Source organism: Buceros rhinoceros, unplaced genomic scaffold, assembly GCF_000710305.1.
Source record: "Buceros rhinoceros silvestris isolate BGI_N320 unplaced genomic scaffold, ASM71030v1 scaffold18614, whole genome shotgun sequence".
Lineage (NCBI taxonomy): Eukaryota > Metazoa > Chordata > Aves > Bucerotiformes > Bucerotidae > Buceros > Buceros rhinoceros.
This window is the reverse complement of record NW_010406686.1, coordinates 1-17034: the sequence shown is the minus strand read 5'-3', so window position 1 is coordinate 17034 and position 17034 is coordinate 1. Positions and strand designations below refer to the sequence as shown.

The window sequence follows — 17034 nt, the reverse complement described above, 5'->3', positions numbered from 1 at the left end:
CAGGAATGAAGAGGAGTTCATCTTTATCTTACAGGCTTTTTTCATGCTGTAAATGAATGAGGAGACATAGGAACAGTTCGTTTAAGATGCTGTTCAGACTCTCATTCCCTGAAGAACCACTCTCTCTTGCGTTCGTTGGTTGCAGGTTTTTGGTGATACTGTCAGTGGATTTCAGTCTGCAAATGGATGCTTTATCTAAAAAATTAATTGCTCTTTAAGTTCTGTTAGACTTAATAAATTTATTACTTTATAAAACCTAAATTTAAGGACTTGCAGTCTTAGTCTGTAAATGTGTATTTGAAAATTTTTAATGGCTCTTGTGCAAAGTGCTGAGAGGAATTTTTTTCTCACTTGCAGAATTCTTCTTCTGTAGAAGATATTGAGTTAGGTGAGTCTTGTTATGTTACAACATTAATGCTAGGAAGCTAGGTATGACACGTATATCTCATTGAATTTGTTATGATATTTCTTAAGAAAATTAATCTTGTCATTTGAAAGCTCTGTGGTAAAAAGTGTGATCTGTTTATCCCTACATGGGTGAGCGAACTTCCTTCCAGTCTCCTCAGCTTGGTACAACTGTAACTGCTCCTGCAGTGATAGTCTCATACTGTCCTGTTTAACTAGGGAAAACAGGGAAGGGAGGATGCCAGAGATCTAGTAAAGTATCAGGTCTGTAACTTTTCCTGTCTTTTTTAGCTTGAGTGATACATAAACACTGAGAGATAAGCACTCATCATCTGGAAGTTAGTGGAAGCTGAAAACATTTAGTGTGGTTTTGCCTAAACATTCTTCATGTTTCTTCACTCCCCACATTGTCGGGGTAAAAGTTATCACAGTATTTTTACATCTTTGAACAAAAGCTCCAGTAGTTCCCAACTTACCTGTTTCAGATTTATCTGACCAGAAGCAAGAGATGGTTTCTGCTGCTGCTTCATCGAACTTCGTTTCTGAAGTGTCTAAAGTGTCATCAGTACCTGTACCATCTTTATCCTCTGTTATGCCTCTTCAAGTGGAAAAGGTTTCTTTGCCTTCTGTGGTATTGGCAAATGGAGGGAATGTTTCTTTCTCTATGCCAGAAGCATGTTTAGATTGTGGAGATGGAGATATAATTATTGGGGAAGAACTTGATGAATTACTTGATTCTGTGCCTGATCCAGATGAAAGTGTAATGGTAAGACTTTTTTGGTTTTCTTTTTAGCAAAAGACTGTCCTTATGAGCAGGATCTTGTACTTTTGTCAGGTGGGCTAGTAGTGAAATGGGAGTTACCTTTCCTAGTTCCGTTGAGCTGTAATTGTGCATAGTCGGGTTGATTTTTGTCAGATGCAGATTCTTGCAAATATGGCTGTGAAGATACCAGGACTCAGCAGAGCTCCGAGGACAATTACAGTGGTTTTGTGTGTTGGAAAACCTGAGTGAGGCTGCTGAGGGAGGCACGCCACTTCAGAAATACAGCTGTATTACTACCAATACTATCACAGTTGGAGAGATAGTACTTCTAGAAGTACTATGAAAAGTGAAGTAGACATTTGAAGTGATCTGAAGTCTGGGCTAGTCTGGTTTGGTTTGGGTTTTTTGTGCAAATGAATTCTCTCAGAACCTGAGAGTGTGTTGGAGTGCTCACCCTGTAGCTGTAGAAACTATAGTTAAAAATATACTAACAGGTTTGTAGGACAGTAGTACTTGTGCCATGGTCTTGTAGTGCATTCACTAGTATCTCTGCAATCGGAGCTTTGTCCAGATCCACCTCCTGGATAACCAGAAATAGCTAGACTGTCATGAGCCTCAACTTCTTCTAAAAGAGATTATTAGAGAAATTTAGGCACATGAAGAGTTGATCTAAATTACACCATCATTCCAGGGTAGAACAGAGTGAGAAGCATACAGAGTTCCTCAACAGTTAGTTACAATGAGATCTCTGATTGATGAGCAGAGACGTGGAACTTACTAGTAAGGTTACTGACTCCTGCTGTGGCCCTGCCGGTTGTTTGGAGTCCTCAGTATGGCGATGTTAAATGAGGGTGTGGCCTATTTAATTCTTCAGTTAGTTGTGATTTTAATTCCTCATTCAACTGTGGGTGCAGTTGTGAATCTTTGAATCAAAAATGCTTAGGTTTGTGATTTTCTGTTTTACGCACTTTGCTCTGTAAACAGTATTTCAGAAATGTAGAAGGTAATTATTTTTAAAGAGATCCTAGAAAGTCTGCCATAGTGAGAGCCAGGAGGAAATAAAATCCTCCAGAAGAGGCTGCAGTCTTGTGAAGGGGGAGCTTCCTGGGGTGGCAGGAAGGGAAACTCCCCAGCTTGCTATGTTCATAACAAAGGTGTACTGAAGGATGTGTTATTCTCCGTGGGAGAAAAAAGGTGATCTGGCCATTGCAGAACATGGTATCTTTTGGTGGTATCTGAGGATTTATTTCAAAGCTAACTCTTAACTTTTTCCTGTACCGTAATTGAATTATGTTCTCTTTATTTAGAAAAGAATCGTGTTGATTTCGTACTCTGTTGTCTTGTGTTTTTAACATAATTTAGAAATTCAGCTCTAATCTAATTCGTTAAAAAATCCAAATCTGTTAATTAAAGACTTAATAAACTTCAGCTAATAGAACCTTTAAAATGGTTGATTTGTGGGTAATTCCTTGCATTGGGGCACCCTGTAGGGTTTGCTTACCGTAGTTCTTTAGAGGTACCGTAGCTCTGTACGGCACTGCGGTACTGTGGTGTACCTTTTACTGTTGTTTTTCAGTAGGTCTGTAGAAACTTTGCTAAAAAAAATACTATTGCAGATTGTGGTTTTGAGAGATTTTTTTGCTGTGTGTGAATATTCTTTTTAAATTTCTTTTTTTCCAGCAAACTACAGGAGCCAGAGGACCTATTCCAACAGGAGGTGTAGCACCTAGTGTACCCTTCTCTGCCTCTTTGTTGGGGACACTGCCAGTTAGTGCAGGGTTTGTTCCTTCACCTGCTCTTTCAGAAATCTTTTCACAGCCTTTGGCTTCTTCACTGGAAAATTTTTGTTCACCATTAAGCACCTTTTCAATCAGTGACACAAAGAGAGGTAAGAAATGAGTCTTAGTATTTAACCTTCTATCATGAAAGTTGTGCATGAACCATCTGGTGTCTCTTTAACAAATGAATTTTCACAACCATTCAGTAATATTTAACATTGACATAACATTTTATCTGTGCTCATTATTTTTGAGAGTATTGGTAATCAGTATTGGTTGTACACAAGAATTTCTAAATAAAGCTTTTGTTTACTTGGGATCTGCATAAGTATGCTCCAAGCTCCCTCTGTTCAGTTTTTCTGCAGTTACTGCATAAGTTATTTGTTTCAGGTGAGTTAAGTATAAAGAAGGAACCCTGTTCCTTCAAAGTTGGTTTTTTTTCTTTCAAAAACAAAAGTGTTCTTACAGCTTAAGCCATTTCTAATGATTTAGGAATTAACAAGAATTCTAAAAGACTAATAATTATGTACTCTGTACACTATTGCATCTTTGGATTCAAACTCGAGACTATAATTATGTACTGAAATCAGGTATGTGAAATAACGTAGAACTACTCAGTTAACTGTGAAAGATAAAGTAAAGTTTTGTCTCTAATACCGGTGTTAGAGGAGTGTGCTCTCTTTAGAATGAAGCCAGATTTACAAAGTAAAATTAAAAATAGAAGAATCTTCTTAAGCTCTCATGTGCTCAGTTTTGGTAGTCAGGTATGGCTTATCTAGCTATCCTTTCTGTATTGCACAAGCATCTTCATGTTGCTTCGGCATATGCCTGTGAAGCTACAGCTGATGTTAATCAGATGGCTGTATTCAAGGTGATTACCTAGTAATTTTTCAGCCCAGATGTTTACAAGGGGTTTTTACATAGCTGGAAAAAAAACAATCATAGCAAACAAAAAAACCCTTTGGTTTTTGTCGAAGAAACAAATCTTTGATACTTCTCGGGAATGGTGAATAATTTTTCTATAAGATGCTTTTGGGAAACTGAAATCATTAAAACTCTTTTTTTATTCCTTTAGACCTCTCAAGTTCAGCTTCTAGAGATGGAACACCAACACTTAGCAGCAATAATTCCCCATTGTTTGTAAGTATTTTTTATATTTTGTTTCACATCAGTTCAACTGTTAATACCTTGAAGGCTTAACATAGATTGTAATTTTACAGTAGGGGTTTCTATTTTCAAAAAATAGCACTTTTACCATTAAAGTGTGATTCGGGCTTGGAAAAGTGTTGTACTAGTAGCTCACAGCAACAGTAATTGAACAGAAAAAATGTACAAATGCTGGTTTACATGTGCAAAATTTGACTGCTGTCGTAGCCACCTTTCCATTCTGAGGAACTTGCTGTAAAATACCGGGGAAGTGTAAAATAACCAACCTAAGGGAGAGAAAGTCTCTTAAGATCTTTGTGCCATTGTTAGGAGTCCTGGAGAACTGTGCTGGTGCAGAGTGCAGGTTGCCCATGTCTGAGGGGCTGGTCTCTGTGTTCTAGTCGTGCTGTATGTTTTCAGTCATGCTGCTGGCCAGTGCTTATGTGGAGCAGGGTGCCGTGAAGGATTGCATCCTCGTGAACCAGGATGACGTTATAGTTAGCAAGTGCTGTTCTTCTACCTCTACCTGGTCGGGTCTTGTTATGTGCTTAGTCTGTGCTGGGTGTACCACTGGCTTCTGTAAAATCTCCATGTCTCCGTTTTGGACGTGTGGTTAAGTTTGTGTTATGCTTTTTTTGGTGTGTAGTCTTTCTTGTGCTTTGAATAATTTCAGTAGGTTAAACTGTAATTGTAGATAAATTAAATTATATGGATTGAGTAAATATGCTTTCTTCCAACAGATAAATGGCCCTAGTAGTTTGTTTGGGGCAGAAAATTACATGGGAATTGCAGGCCAAACTAGAAATGACTTTTCAAACATTTTCAGCAGTTCAACTGCTAATATACCTGTATCTTCAGCACTTGCGGGAAGAAACCCATTAGAAGGCACACATGAGCTGAGGCAGGCCTGCCAGTTATGTTTTGTCAAAAAAGGTAAGGGACACTTGGAGTGAACTGGGTTGATTTTTTTAAAAAATAAGAAGCTTACATTTAAAATCCCACATTTTAAAAATGTCCGTAAGTGAAAATCCTGTTGTCTTCTAAACAGTGTTAATGCTGACTTGTTCTTTGCAGATGTAGTACAATCTGATGATTAAGGAACTGGTAAAATGTTTTAACAGCTCTTTTATCTTCTTTCTTCTTGTCTTTATTTCTTGTCCTAATAGATTTGTGATTCTTAAAACCGCCACAAATCACCACACGCTTTCCCCAGCCTGTAGCTTTACTATGTGAGGTCGTTCACATTCTGTATTCACTTTCCTCCCAACCCCCAGGGTACTGTGAAGAATGACACCTTTGCTCAAGACTAAAAAAAAACTTGCAATACTCTCTCTGATTGGCCATGGGGAATTGAACCGCAGTTCAAAGTACCTGGTAACCTTCACATCCCATCTGTTTTATTGTTCTTTCAAACTAATTCTAAATCGTAATCCTGAGGCTTCCAAACCGTAGTAATAATTAACTCCACCGTATTGACTCAAAGGATCTTAACCAGTGTTGGGCTTTAATGTAACTAATCTTTTAGGCCTGAGCTGTTGCTGTTAAACGGAGCCGTAATCTAGACGCAATAGCTTTTATGAGGACTAATCTTAAAAACAAGCATTGTGTCTCAAGTTATAGATGTCACTGATATACTAATAAAGAATTGTATCAAGACATGTAGGGGATGACTACTGTAGTTCTAAGAACTTTTATATTAGTTTAAAATTACTTTTATGAGAAAAATCTACAAAGTGGCGTTTGAAAAACTGTGGAACACATCCTGTTAAAAGTAGGAGCTATAGAATATTGGTAGAAGTACTTAGCATGTTCCTAGCTTCACTTTTTGTATCAAAGCATCCACTTCTGTTTCTTTGCATCTCTATCAAACCCTTTAAGTGTCTTCTGTTTTCCTACCTACTTTGGAAACTGTACTATTCCGTCAGCTTCTTAGCCAGGAAAACTGGGTTACACTCTTGTTTTTATAGCCCCTTAAACAGCAGAATTCATTGAGCGTTGCTTGCTTCAGCGTCTCTCCCTGATTTCTTCATCTTGGTGGTAATGTAATCTTCACTACAGAATAATCCTGAAGACGGAGTTTAACGCTAGGTATATTTTTGTTTCCAAAATCACAAAGTTCTGGGATTGGCATTTATATTTTTTATGTATGTGGTGTTCTTGCCTGGTCTGTGAGCATAGTAACTCTTGTAATTCAATCAAAGTTGAAGGTTAAGAGAGTAATTCACTGATCATTGGAATTCATCTGCATTGACTCATAAAGGAGCGGTTTAAGTTTTAAATTAGCGTTGTGGAAATGTGTACTTTGGAATTTGAAAAAACAGGAAACTGTTGCTGTCTGAAAACAATCTTAAGGCTGTAACACAGCATCCTTCCCCAGATAACTTGCATTATCTTGTTTTCTTGACAAGACTGGTCCTTTTGTAAGTATTCTGGGTTTTTTCTGTTCTGCTCAACATGGCTGTTACTTGAATTTTGGTTCTTCAGAGTTGCTGGTGCAAGCAGAAATTCTCTACAGGGTGTTTGTGTACTTTGCTTTTGGGCTTCTGTGCCAGTCTGTGTCTGGAAATGTTAGAAGTATGCTGCAATTCATACAAATATAAGCAATTTTCTGTGATTATTTCAGGTCCTAAATTATTGGATTATGCTTACCATCCCAGTTTGGAACATAAATGTAAGAAGGATATTCTAATTGGCAGAATAAAAAACTCCGAAGATAAATCATGGAAAAAAATACGTCCAAGACCAACAAAGACACAGTATGTGGGACCATATTATATATGTAAAGGTACGTGTTTTAGATAGTAAAATGTTAATGCCTACACGCAAAGTAATATAGCTTAACCTTTCCACAGTGGAGTATAGAATTCTTGCTCATGGGAGGTGGAGAAGGTAGTTGACTGGGTGGTTTGTGTTTTCAGAGGCTATAGGGAGAGCCATGTTTTGACCATTAATGTGATTGTTTAGAGAACGTGTCTGTACTTTTGTTCTTCATCATTAATAACTTTGCTTCTGAGTGCTGGGCTATCACTACTCAGCAACAAAAAAGCGTTCTTGTTCAACTTTTGCAGCATGAACCTCTGCTTATGATGTGAGCAGGATGATTTGTAGATTAACAGCTGTATTTAAGCAAAGGGTGTTCTGAGTTCTTAGCATTGTTGCCTTAGACTAGAATAGGACAGTTGATTGAGGTGTACATCAGCCTTTCTGAGGATTTTTACATTTTCAGCAAGACATTGAGCATAAGGTTTTGCTTCTGTCTGCTAGACTTAAGTGACCCATTTACAACAGATGCAGTTTCTTTATTAAACACATTTGAAATGGAGATAGTGGAAGTTTTAACATGAATTTCCAATAAAAGTTGTGTAAAAGCAAAGTTGTATTCAATGTTACCATTTTAGATGTTGCTGCTGAAGAGGAGTGCAGGTATCCAGGTCACTGCACGTTTGCCTATTGCCAAGAGGAGATCGATGTGTGGACACTGGAGCGTAAAGGAGCCTTTAGTCGAGAAGCTCTTTTTGGAGGGAATGGAAAGATCAACTTGACTGTGTCCCGACTTCTTCAAGAACATCATGGATTATTTATGTTTCTTTGTGAGGTGCTGCTTTATTTCTAATGACGCAATAAAAATTATAATCGACACTAAAATTACCTAGAAGAAAATGCTTAGTTTCATGCATGTTACTCTTTTGTAAATTTTGAAATGCATGTTCAGTAATGATCTGGCTATCTTGAGATGGGAGACTAGTCAAAGTCTCTGTTAAGGTAAGCTATGTTTATAAATGTATAAAATATATACTCTACAATTACCTGTTTTTGTATTCCAGAAATGTTTTGATCACAAACCCAGAATAATAAGCAAAAGGAATAAGGATAACTCATCTTCTTGTTCTCACCCTGCTATGCATGACTTTGAAGATAACAAGTATGTCTGAAATACCCATCTCTTTAAGTTTCACATGAAAAGCAAAGGTCTCGCAGAATTTTTAATACTGACTTAGCTGTTGATTAACTTCTCTTCCTTTGCTAACTGGCTGTGTCGCTTTGGCAGTATTGATGAGACAAACTTGCTGAACAAGGATTGTCTCATGTAGTTAAATTGAGAGTGAACTATTTCTTTATCAATGCATTCGGAATTAGACATGAGGGTGGATGCTGCTGAATCTTACTGGTTTTGGTGTCAATTTGTTAATAGTTTATCTACCTGGTGAGCTGCATTGATGTAAATAGATGTTTGATGTTAAATTAATGCAGGAATTTGTAAGTTTGCTTACTCTTTAGTCTGTTTTGCTTATTTTGCTGTGTTTTAACTCGGTAAGAACGTGGTTACCTTAATTACAGAGTCTGAAATAGACCATAGTCCTTGTTAGTTCAGGTGATAAAAATAATGTGAGGCAAGTGTCTTTATTCTTCAAAAGTTAACAAAGACTTCATAGTAGTAGTAGTACTAAATAAATTTTGGAGAGCTGAAAGACGTATGTTTTGATATGATGAAAATGTAAGTGGGAGCGTTTTAATTACTTTGTTTGTACTCCACTTCCCTGTACTGAGGAACACCACAGCTATAAACGTTAGGCTGTTACCGAGAGGCATTCGCTCTTTCTTTAATGGTGCTCTACAGGAGCATGTAAGTGCCTGTGTTTTAATGAGATCAGGATGATACACTTTCCCTCTTGGAAACCAGTGATTCAGTTGGGTTGAATTCAGTAGTGCTTTGCAGAAAAGGGACCTCTGGATTTCAGAAGAGGACTGTTTTGTGATGTTGGTTTATGCAGTCTAGAAATGATCATTAGGTGCTACTTCCTTCTGGAAACATTTTTGGCTCTCTGATGTCAAGTGAAAAAGCTGTGATGAGAGATTATTATTTTACATGTTTTTTCACACAGAAGCTGAGTAATTTTAAGGAGTTTCTAAAACTGACTGTTTGCAAAACAGGTGCCTTGTCCACATTTTACGAGAAACTATGGTGAAATACTCCAAAATCCGCCCTTTCCAAGTTCGGTGTCAGCTTGACCTGTGCAGACATGAGGTGCATTATGGCTGCTTACGAGAGGATAAGTGCTTTTATGCTCACAGTCTGATAGAGCTTAAAGTCTGGATAATGCAGAAAGAAACAGGTATGTTAGGTAAAATGCTCACTGTACTCTTCATTGTAATGCCACTTTTTCCTCGTCTCAGCTGCTCTCTGAAACTAGCAGCTTGGGATCAGTGCATTCACTGACAATTCTTCAGAATTTTTCATACAGCATGTTCAGTAAATGGTAGTGTAAATATGATTAGAAGTACCAAGTAGCCTACTAGCTATTCAAAATTAGCAGAGTTTTGGCAATAAAAACTGTTAAAACTGCTCATTATGATCAGATTTTTGGGTTTTGTTCTTGAAATAAAACTAAATTTTTTGAGCAGGTACTAAATCCAATTCAGACAAGATTTGTTCTTATTTTTAAACCTTCAAAGTTCGGAAGATCTTTATAAAATTTCTTTTTCACAGAGTACTGAAAGAAAAGCTTGACATTTTATTCATGCCATTTTTTTTCCTCCATCGCCCAGTTCAAGAATCAATTTTTTTCACAGTTAAGCCTTTCTTTTAGCCTAGTGCTATTCCGATACTGTTACATAGTCAGAAAACTAATCTTTTCAGTTCGCTGCTCTGTCTCTCGTAAGTGTATGTGTTGCTAACACGTCACTGCTTTTGTGTTCTTGCTTACACATGACATTTAGGCTGCTTTTTGTTTATTTTGTATGTTCCGTTGGCTTCTTTGAGGATAACAAATTTTAGTACTTCATTTCTAGCCAATAACTTCTGAAAAACATGTCTCTGCACTTATTACTCCATTCCCTGGTCATGAGTTTCAAACTTCCCATGACATTAAAAAAAAAAAAGCAAACAAAAATCCAAACAACTGAACTGATAGTGGTAAATAATCTGTACCACATAATACTGCTCATTCTTCCTGCCTTGCTCTGCGTGACAGCAGTACTTTACATATTAAGTAATCGTGTTTGATCATTGTGGCGCAGAGAGGGAAAAGGGAACTGGGACAATCCCCGTGTCTCTCAGCATTTCTGGCATTTTTGCCCCTTTATGTCTGTGATTTATCCTCACCTGTGCCTCTCTGAAGAAGAGGCTCGTGTTGCTGACCCTCAAATCCGAACACAGATGACAATCTGTATTTGCGTGGAATTTGAGCACTAAATGTTACAGTATCTGTGAACATTGTTTAGCTCCGGTAGGAACCTCAGCCAGAGGATTGATATGAGTGGCTTGTTTTCCTTCTGAAACACAACCTGATTAAGGGACCTTGTTTAAAATTTTGGTGAAGAAGGCAGAGGCAGTCTGTTGTCTGTCAGCTTGCGTTTTACATCGTTTTTCTGTGGTCCGTAATACAATGTAGCTTTTCTAATTAGATTGTTATTAAAGGTTCACTACATTATCTGTAAATAAATGCTCAAAGATGCTCCTTAACTTATTTGAGCAATCTTTAATTTTAAAAATTTTTGTGTTTGCTTTTGAATATGATGATACATACAACGTTTCTGTTTTGGAGACCCTCGTAAGATTCTTAAGTGTGTGTGTGTATGGGTGTAACAGTGCATCCCACCCACACACGAGTATGGGTGTGTATGCATACGATATATGAGAAGAAAAAATAGATGAAAGCTTTGGGGCTTCAGTAGCATTCCAGATTGAGCATGTCTGTAATTGTGCATCAGCCAAGTCTTGTAGAACTTCTTCCCTTCCTTTACAGGTATTTCACATGATGCTATTGTTCAAGAATCAAAGAAATACTGGCAGAACATGGAAGCTAGTGCACATGGATCACAGGTATTTTCAGTTTCCCATTAAACTAATTCGGCAGTGACTTTGATAATTCTTTTTTATGACTGTGTATAATTAGCGTATATTAGAAGTTACTTTTCTAATGCTCTCTTCAAATAATCTCTTTCATTGTAGGCTTTCTTCAGCTTGCCCCACTTAAACTAAAATGCCTGCTTTGCTTCGATGTGATCGCTTTTTTCGTTTGCTTATTCTGTCATAGGCAGAACATAAAACCTAAATATAATTTCAAAGTCAGCTGCCATAAGGCAGGTAATTGTCTTTTCAACACGTAGGGTCTTTATGTGTTCAGTTTGTATATGTCATCACAACTACTGCATACATATACCTAAATCAAAAATAGGTTAAATAAAAATGCACTTGTTAGGAAATGCCTAGTTGGAAGTTTCGAGCTGAACTATTACAAGGATGTGGTGCGGTGCAGCATCTGCTTCCGGACAGGTGCTGTAAACGTCTGTGGTAGGGGATAATTCATGATTATGATTATTGCCCATACAAAATACCTGTTATTGTTGTTATTCTTTTGGCTTAAGATCCTTGGGAACCAGATGAAATACGGATCACTTAATTTGAAGATGAAATTTGTTTGTGGTCAGTGCTGGAGAAACGGTCAAGTTAACGAGCCAGACAGAAACAAAAAATACTGTAGTGCAAAGGCAAGACACCCGTAAGTAAAAGCAAATACTGAAAATTTCACCATTTTGTGAGCCATTTAAAACCTCTTTGGGGAGACTTTGTTACTGCTTAGCAAAGAGTTGTTCAAGGAACTAAAAAAACCCAAAACATATTGAAGCAGAACACAGCCATCTCTTTGTAGTGTGTTAGTAACTAGTGTTGAGAAGCACTTCCATGGCTGTTTGTTTTGGGCAATGGTAAAGTTTCAGTAGAATGTAATTAAATCTCAAATATATGCTGAGGGCTTTACAAAGAACCTTTCTGGGCTTTCCTTGTTCTGCTTCTATGTACAGTGTGTCTTTTTCTAAGTGTTTTCTTTGACTGAATGTGTCTGGTTTTTAGATGGACCAAAGATCGCCGTGTGGTGCTGGTAATGTCTAATGAACGTAAGAAGTGGATGACCATTCGTCCTCTTCCCGCAAAGAAACAAGTGCCTCTGCAGTTTGATGTATGCTAACCCAAACTAACACTTTAGTTATGTAACTAGGGTAACTGGAAAATACTAGTAATTGGGATGATTTCGTCAGTTCTGCGGAATTCTGTTGGGAGTCAGTGGGAATATGTTTGTAACGTTTCTGCAGAGTTTCACCTTAGAAGAGTGTTGATCTCACATTATTACTGAAACCCTTTGTCATCAGTGGACGTTAGTAACTTTTAAAGTGATTTAACTAAGTTTTTACTATTTCCAGTAAATATTTCAGAAATAGTTGAAACACATCTGTGGTCTGGTAATCTGGTAGGAGGCAAAAAGCAGTCATAGTACTTACTTCCAGCAGTTTGCTTTTTCTAACTACAATATAGGAGGGTTTTTATAAAATAAACGTGATTTTATTCTTCATGTGATATAAATGTCTGATTGGGAGGGGAAACACTAGCCAAGATTGGAAAAAAAATTTCCACTATCATCCGTTTTACTTTATATTCATAAGAATATTTTCTTTAATTCATGTTGCAGTTGTGCAATCATATTGCCTCAGGCAAGAAATGTCAGTATGATGGCAACTGTTCGTTTGCTCATAGTCCTGAGGAGAGAGAGATGTGGACCTATATGAAGGAGAACAGCAGTAAGTACAAGAGTCAGTCTGACGTGTTGTAAATCTGACTGTTCTGCTTTGCCTTCTTGTTCCTCAGTTACTTCTTAATTCACTTTTTTCGCTGTCTTTTATAGTAAACGATGCAGGTGTTTTTTTGTTTTTAATTTGAATAAACCGAGACTCGGTATTCCAAAACAGTATTAAATAAAAATAGCTATATTTTATATATGTTGCTTGATTTTTATTTTTTTAACTATAAAGTAGTTTGTATCAAATTTTTTTGATGTCTTAGAAATCATGTATTGATCCATGCGGCAGTGTTGCTTGGTGTTTATCCTCTGTATTGTCATCTGCACATGCCAGGATTCTCTTGATAACATATGGGGGAAGGCTGTTTGTGGAAGAACTTCCCCCCACCAGTGTATTTACTATTCACTTTCTGTTACTGACTTGCCCCATTAGAGTGTTGCTTGGGAGACATAGTCAAAAATAAATTAGTAAGTCAAAAATAAATAAGTAAATGATGATATCATAGTCTGCAAAAAAGCAGACTAAATTTACCAGAAAAGTAGCACGCTTTATATTAGCACTTCAAAATTCAGATATTGATCCGTAGTGGCAGAGTTGTTCTCTGTAGTTTGGGTGCCAGTTCAGAAGTGTGTAACGTCTTACTTTCCCCTGCGTAGCCAGAAATGGGTCTTGGTAAGTACCTGGAGGCTGATGTGGCTCGTGGCTCTTGTGTCTACACTGTGTACCTGTCTGCACTGTCTGCTGGTTTTCTTCCCGTAGTAGGTGAGGACTGAGTTATGCTTGCAAACTCAGTCATTTATCTAGTATTTTCAAACTCTTGCCTTAATTGCTAATTACTTATTTTAGCCTCTGCTCTCATTAGTTCAAGACCTGGAGCAGTTGTATGACATATGGCTAAAAAGTCAAAAGCCAGAAAAAGGAGATGATACAGTGGCACAGGCAAACAAAGAAAATGGGAAGCAAATTCACATGCCGACTGACTATGCTGAAGTTACGGTAAGTAACCATAATTCTAAATTCAAACTTGGGGGGGTGTTGGTTCTTCCCCGCCCAGTCGGTAACAGACATTGCTGTCCTTATTTTCTTGGTGCTCCCTTAGATCGTAGCTAGCTGCACGACTTCAACTGACACTGTAGAGCAGTTCTCCTGAACCTCTCAAGTCAGTGGAGATCATGAACTTCAGCTGATCGTTTAAATGACTCTGTCTAGGGAAAAAGCAATTTACAGGCCAACGTAAAGAAAACATTCAAAACATACTAGGAGAAGTTCTGTGCTTACAGTATTGAATTATCAATGTTTTGTTTTCAAATTCCCTGTAAAACAGGTGGATTTTCACTGTTGGATGTGTGGGAAGAACTGTAACAGCGAGAAGCAATGGCAGGGTCACATTTCTTCTGAAAAGCATAAAGAGAAGGTTTTCCACACTGAGGACGATCAAAACTGCTGGCAGTATCGCTTTCCAACCGGATATTTTAGCATTTGTGATAGGTATGTGGTTTTAAGATGCCAAAAATGCTGAAACATTACAGTTCATAATGTAAATAATTAAGGCGGTTGTTAGTTTTGATAGTGTTTCTAGTATTTCTTGCTTTGCCTGTGTCTTTCAACAAGAAATTAAGTAACTCAGAGTATTTTAACATGTGCTGTTCAAACTCGAGTGACAAGGTGCCTGATTGAACAACCAAATTAATGCTTGTGTGATGCTAGTAAAGGGTTGCGTGTTTATTGCAGCTCCGCAAGGTATTGTTGGTATTATTACAAGTTCACTTAGGCATCTGCCTGTTAATTACTTGTGGAACACCAGAACTGCCTCTAGCTGGGCAGCAATATTGGAGCTTTAAGGCAAGTAGAAATGTTAGCGTGGCAGCAGATTTGTTAAAATGGAAATGGTTTATGAAATTAAAGGGTTCGAGCATTAAATGACTCAGTAAAGAAGGAGCGTGAGGAACAGAAAGACGAGAGCCATCTCCTATCCTCTGTAAATACTTGACAGCCGCGAAGGAAAAATGCAATCAGATGCTAAACAGGGTTGGTATTGTCTTACTTTAAAAGTAAACGCTCTTATTATTTTTCTGTCATTGTTGTTGTTTCTTAGTATTTTACTGTATCTGAAAAACTTGACCAGAAGAAAATACCCAGATACAATAGTGGTCGTGATAGTTCTGTGAAAACACTCTTCAAAATCTGTCTTCGCAGATATATGGCTGGTACTTGCACTGAAGGAAACAACTGTAAATTTGCCCATGGAAATGCTGAACTCCATGAGTGGGAAGAACGAAGACAAGTTTTAAGAATGAAGCTCAGCAAAGCAAGAAAAGACCACTTGATTGCTCCCAGTGATAATGACTTTGGAAAATATAGTTTTTTGTTTAAAGATTTAAACTAATACTGAGATGACACATACACGTTATCAACTGGAAGCATAAACCAGAAAATTTGACAATAATCAAAAGCATGTGACAGAAAAGCTGCAGGTTTTCTGCTTTTATTGGCATATATTGTTCCTCCTGAACAGCAAAATATAGTAGATTTAGGGGGATTGAGCAGACCTGTCTATGCTCTCATAAAACAGAGTGGTGATTAAAAAAATCTGAAGTATTAAGTGCTTACTCACCTTCTGTTGGACAGAAAGTTAGGAAATAGAAGGGGGGAAGAGAGGTTATAATATCTAGGAAGCCCCCTAGTATCAGTCCTTCAGTTGAAAAACTTCAAGGTATCGAAGTATTACAAAACAGAGTGTTACGGGCTAAGAAGAAAATGATGGATGAAAATTCTTCAGATCTTTTAATGGAGAGGATTTGTTTAAAACAAAGTTTGCTACTTATCTATATGTAGGTTGCTAAAAAGAATTTTCTTATTAAAGATTTTAAACAAAATAACCATTTAACTACAATATATGTTGAATGGGTATTTTTTCTCTATTTGTATGTTTCAATATAATGTACTGAAAAAGGATCTTGGGAGGAAAAAACGTATTAATTTTTGAAAATGAAGTAGTTAAAATTCTGTTTCTTGGTCTTTGCTGTTTAAATGATGATTTTGAAAGATTACAGTTGTATGTCAGTATTGTGTATTATTGTATGGACTAATGTTGCCTGTAATAAAGAGAACTTTACACAAAGCTGTTTTCTGCATGTAGCCTCTCAGGATTGAGACTTTGTAAAAACAAACAAACAGTGATTTGCCTATTAGCAAAAGAGAGCACCTGTAGCAAAAATGAGTTGGTATTTGTGTCTCCAGCTGCTTGTTTGCCGTTTTCTGTATTGTCATTAGCTCACTGCATCACGAAAATAGCAAAAGTAGCCAAGCCCTGTGGAGCTAGGCTGTGCTGGGACTTGGGCACGAAACCGCCGCCTCGGCTGCGAGGTGGAGGGTATTTCAGATTGCGTTTCTCACTGACCACAGAAATGGAGAACCGTTTGTGGGCTGAGGTGACTTCTGACTGACGCACCTTCTGGCTTTAAAGTCACGGGAACTTCTGTTGCGGTTTGGCTTTTCTGCCGATCACGCTTTCAGCTTGCTTTGTGTGTTCACTTAATCCCTTTTTTTTTAAGCTGCTTTCTCTCATTCAACATAGCTAAAGCTAGGTTTCTCTTTTTTTTTCTTTTTTTCTTCCCCATTACTTACTTCTCCCTCCTCTTGAGAGTATTTTTCTCTGTTACTGGCTGACCTTATGTCTATTAGAAGAGCTTTAAGAATGACTTCAGTAGTTTGAATGTAGTCAGTGGCCACATATTGTGTCTGTAAAAAGCATTGAACCAAAGTTCAGAGATACCCATACCCATGACGCGCCTGGCTGCTGTGTCCCTTTCACTTCACGAAATAAAAGCACAATGACTATTAGAACACCACCTTACGCTTTGGCCAGAGCTGGGGCAAGCCGTTCCTTCTGGGCGGGCCTGAAGTCCATCTGAATACAGCGTACAGCCTGCAGACAGAAGTAGCTTGGTGTTTGAAATACGACCTGCTGCAATGCTGATTTTTTTACATTGTTTGTAATAAACTGGGCTCGAAATATAGTACTATGGACACTGTTATTTCTGTGACGAACCCTGATTGTATCGTGTGCCTTTCTGAATTGTTTTCTCATTTTTATGCTGTCGTCGTTTAATGTTAAGTGCTCTGTAAATTAGTGGAAGTAATTCTTAACAGAACTAAACATGGAACCGTGTTCTGTAAGGACGGTGTGAAATCTTTAATGACTGGAGTGGGGGGCTGCTGGGGAGGACTCTGCAGTTACCGGGGCATCGCTGACTGGCTGGTGCTGGCGCCGGCAGTTGCGGGGCTGTCCTGCACGGCGAGCACGAGCGGAGGCAGTAATTCTGACCGTGTTCTTCCCGAGGACGGGGGTAGGCCGGGCCGCGAACG

General features: G+C 38.0%; 1 protein-coding gene across 1 annotated transcript in view; it reads left to right on the top strand.

Moving 5' to 3' along the window:
• Window positions 1–15794, top strand: part of ZC3H7A (zinc finger CCCH-type containing 7A) — a 20466-nt gene extending 4672 nt beyond the window's left edge. The window contains exons 7-22 of the mRNA XM_010134221.1: window positions 358–388; window positions 891–1171; window positions 2849–3056; window positions 4022–4086; window positions 4833–5025; window positions 6716–6877; window positions 7491–7687; window positions 7917–8014; window positions 9025–9206; window positions 10839–10915; window positions 11461–11594; window positions 11945–12050; window positions 12558–12666; window positions 13529–13662; window positions 13991–14154; window positions 14863–15794. Coding sequence (XP_010132523.1) covers window positions 358–388; window positions 891–1171; window positions 2849–3056; window positions 4022–4086; window positions 4833–5025; window positions 6716–6877; window positions 7491–7687; window positions 7917–8014; window positions 9025–9206; window positions 10839–10915; window positions 11461–11594; window positions 11945–12050; window positions 12558–12666; window positions 13529–13662; window positions 13991–14154; window positions 14863–15052 — 2331 coding nt within the window. The 3' untranslated portion in view covers window positions 15053–15794. The remainder of the gene's footprint in view (window positions 1–357; window positions 389–890; window positions 1172–2848; window positions 3057–4021; window positions 4087–4832; window positions 5026–6715; window positions 6878–7490; window positions 7688–7916; window positions 8015–9024; window positions 9207–10838; window positions 10916–11460; window positions 11595–11944; window positions 12051–12557; window positions 12667–13528; window positions 13663–13990; window positions 14155–14862) is intronic.
• Window positions 15795–17034: the final 1240 nt, after the last annotated feature.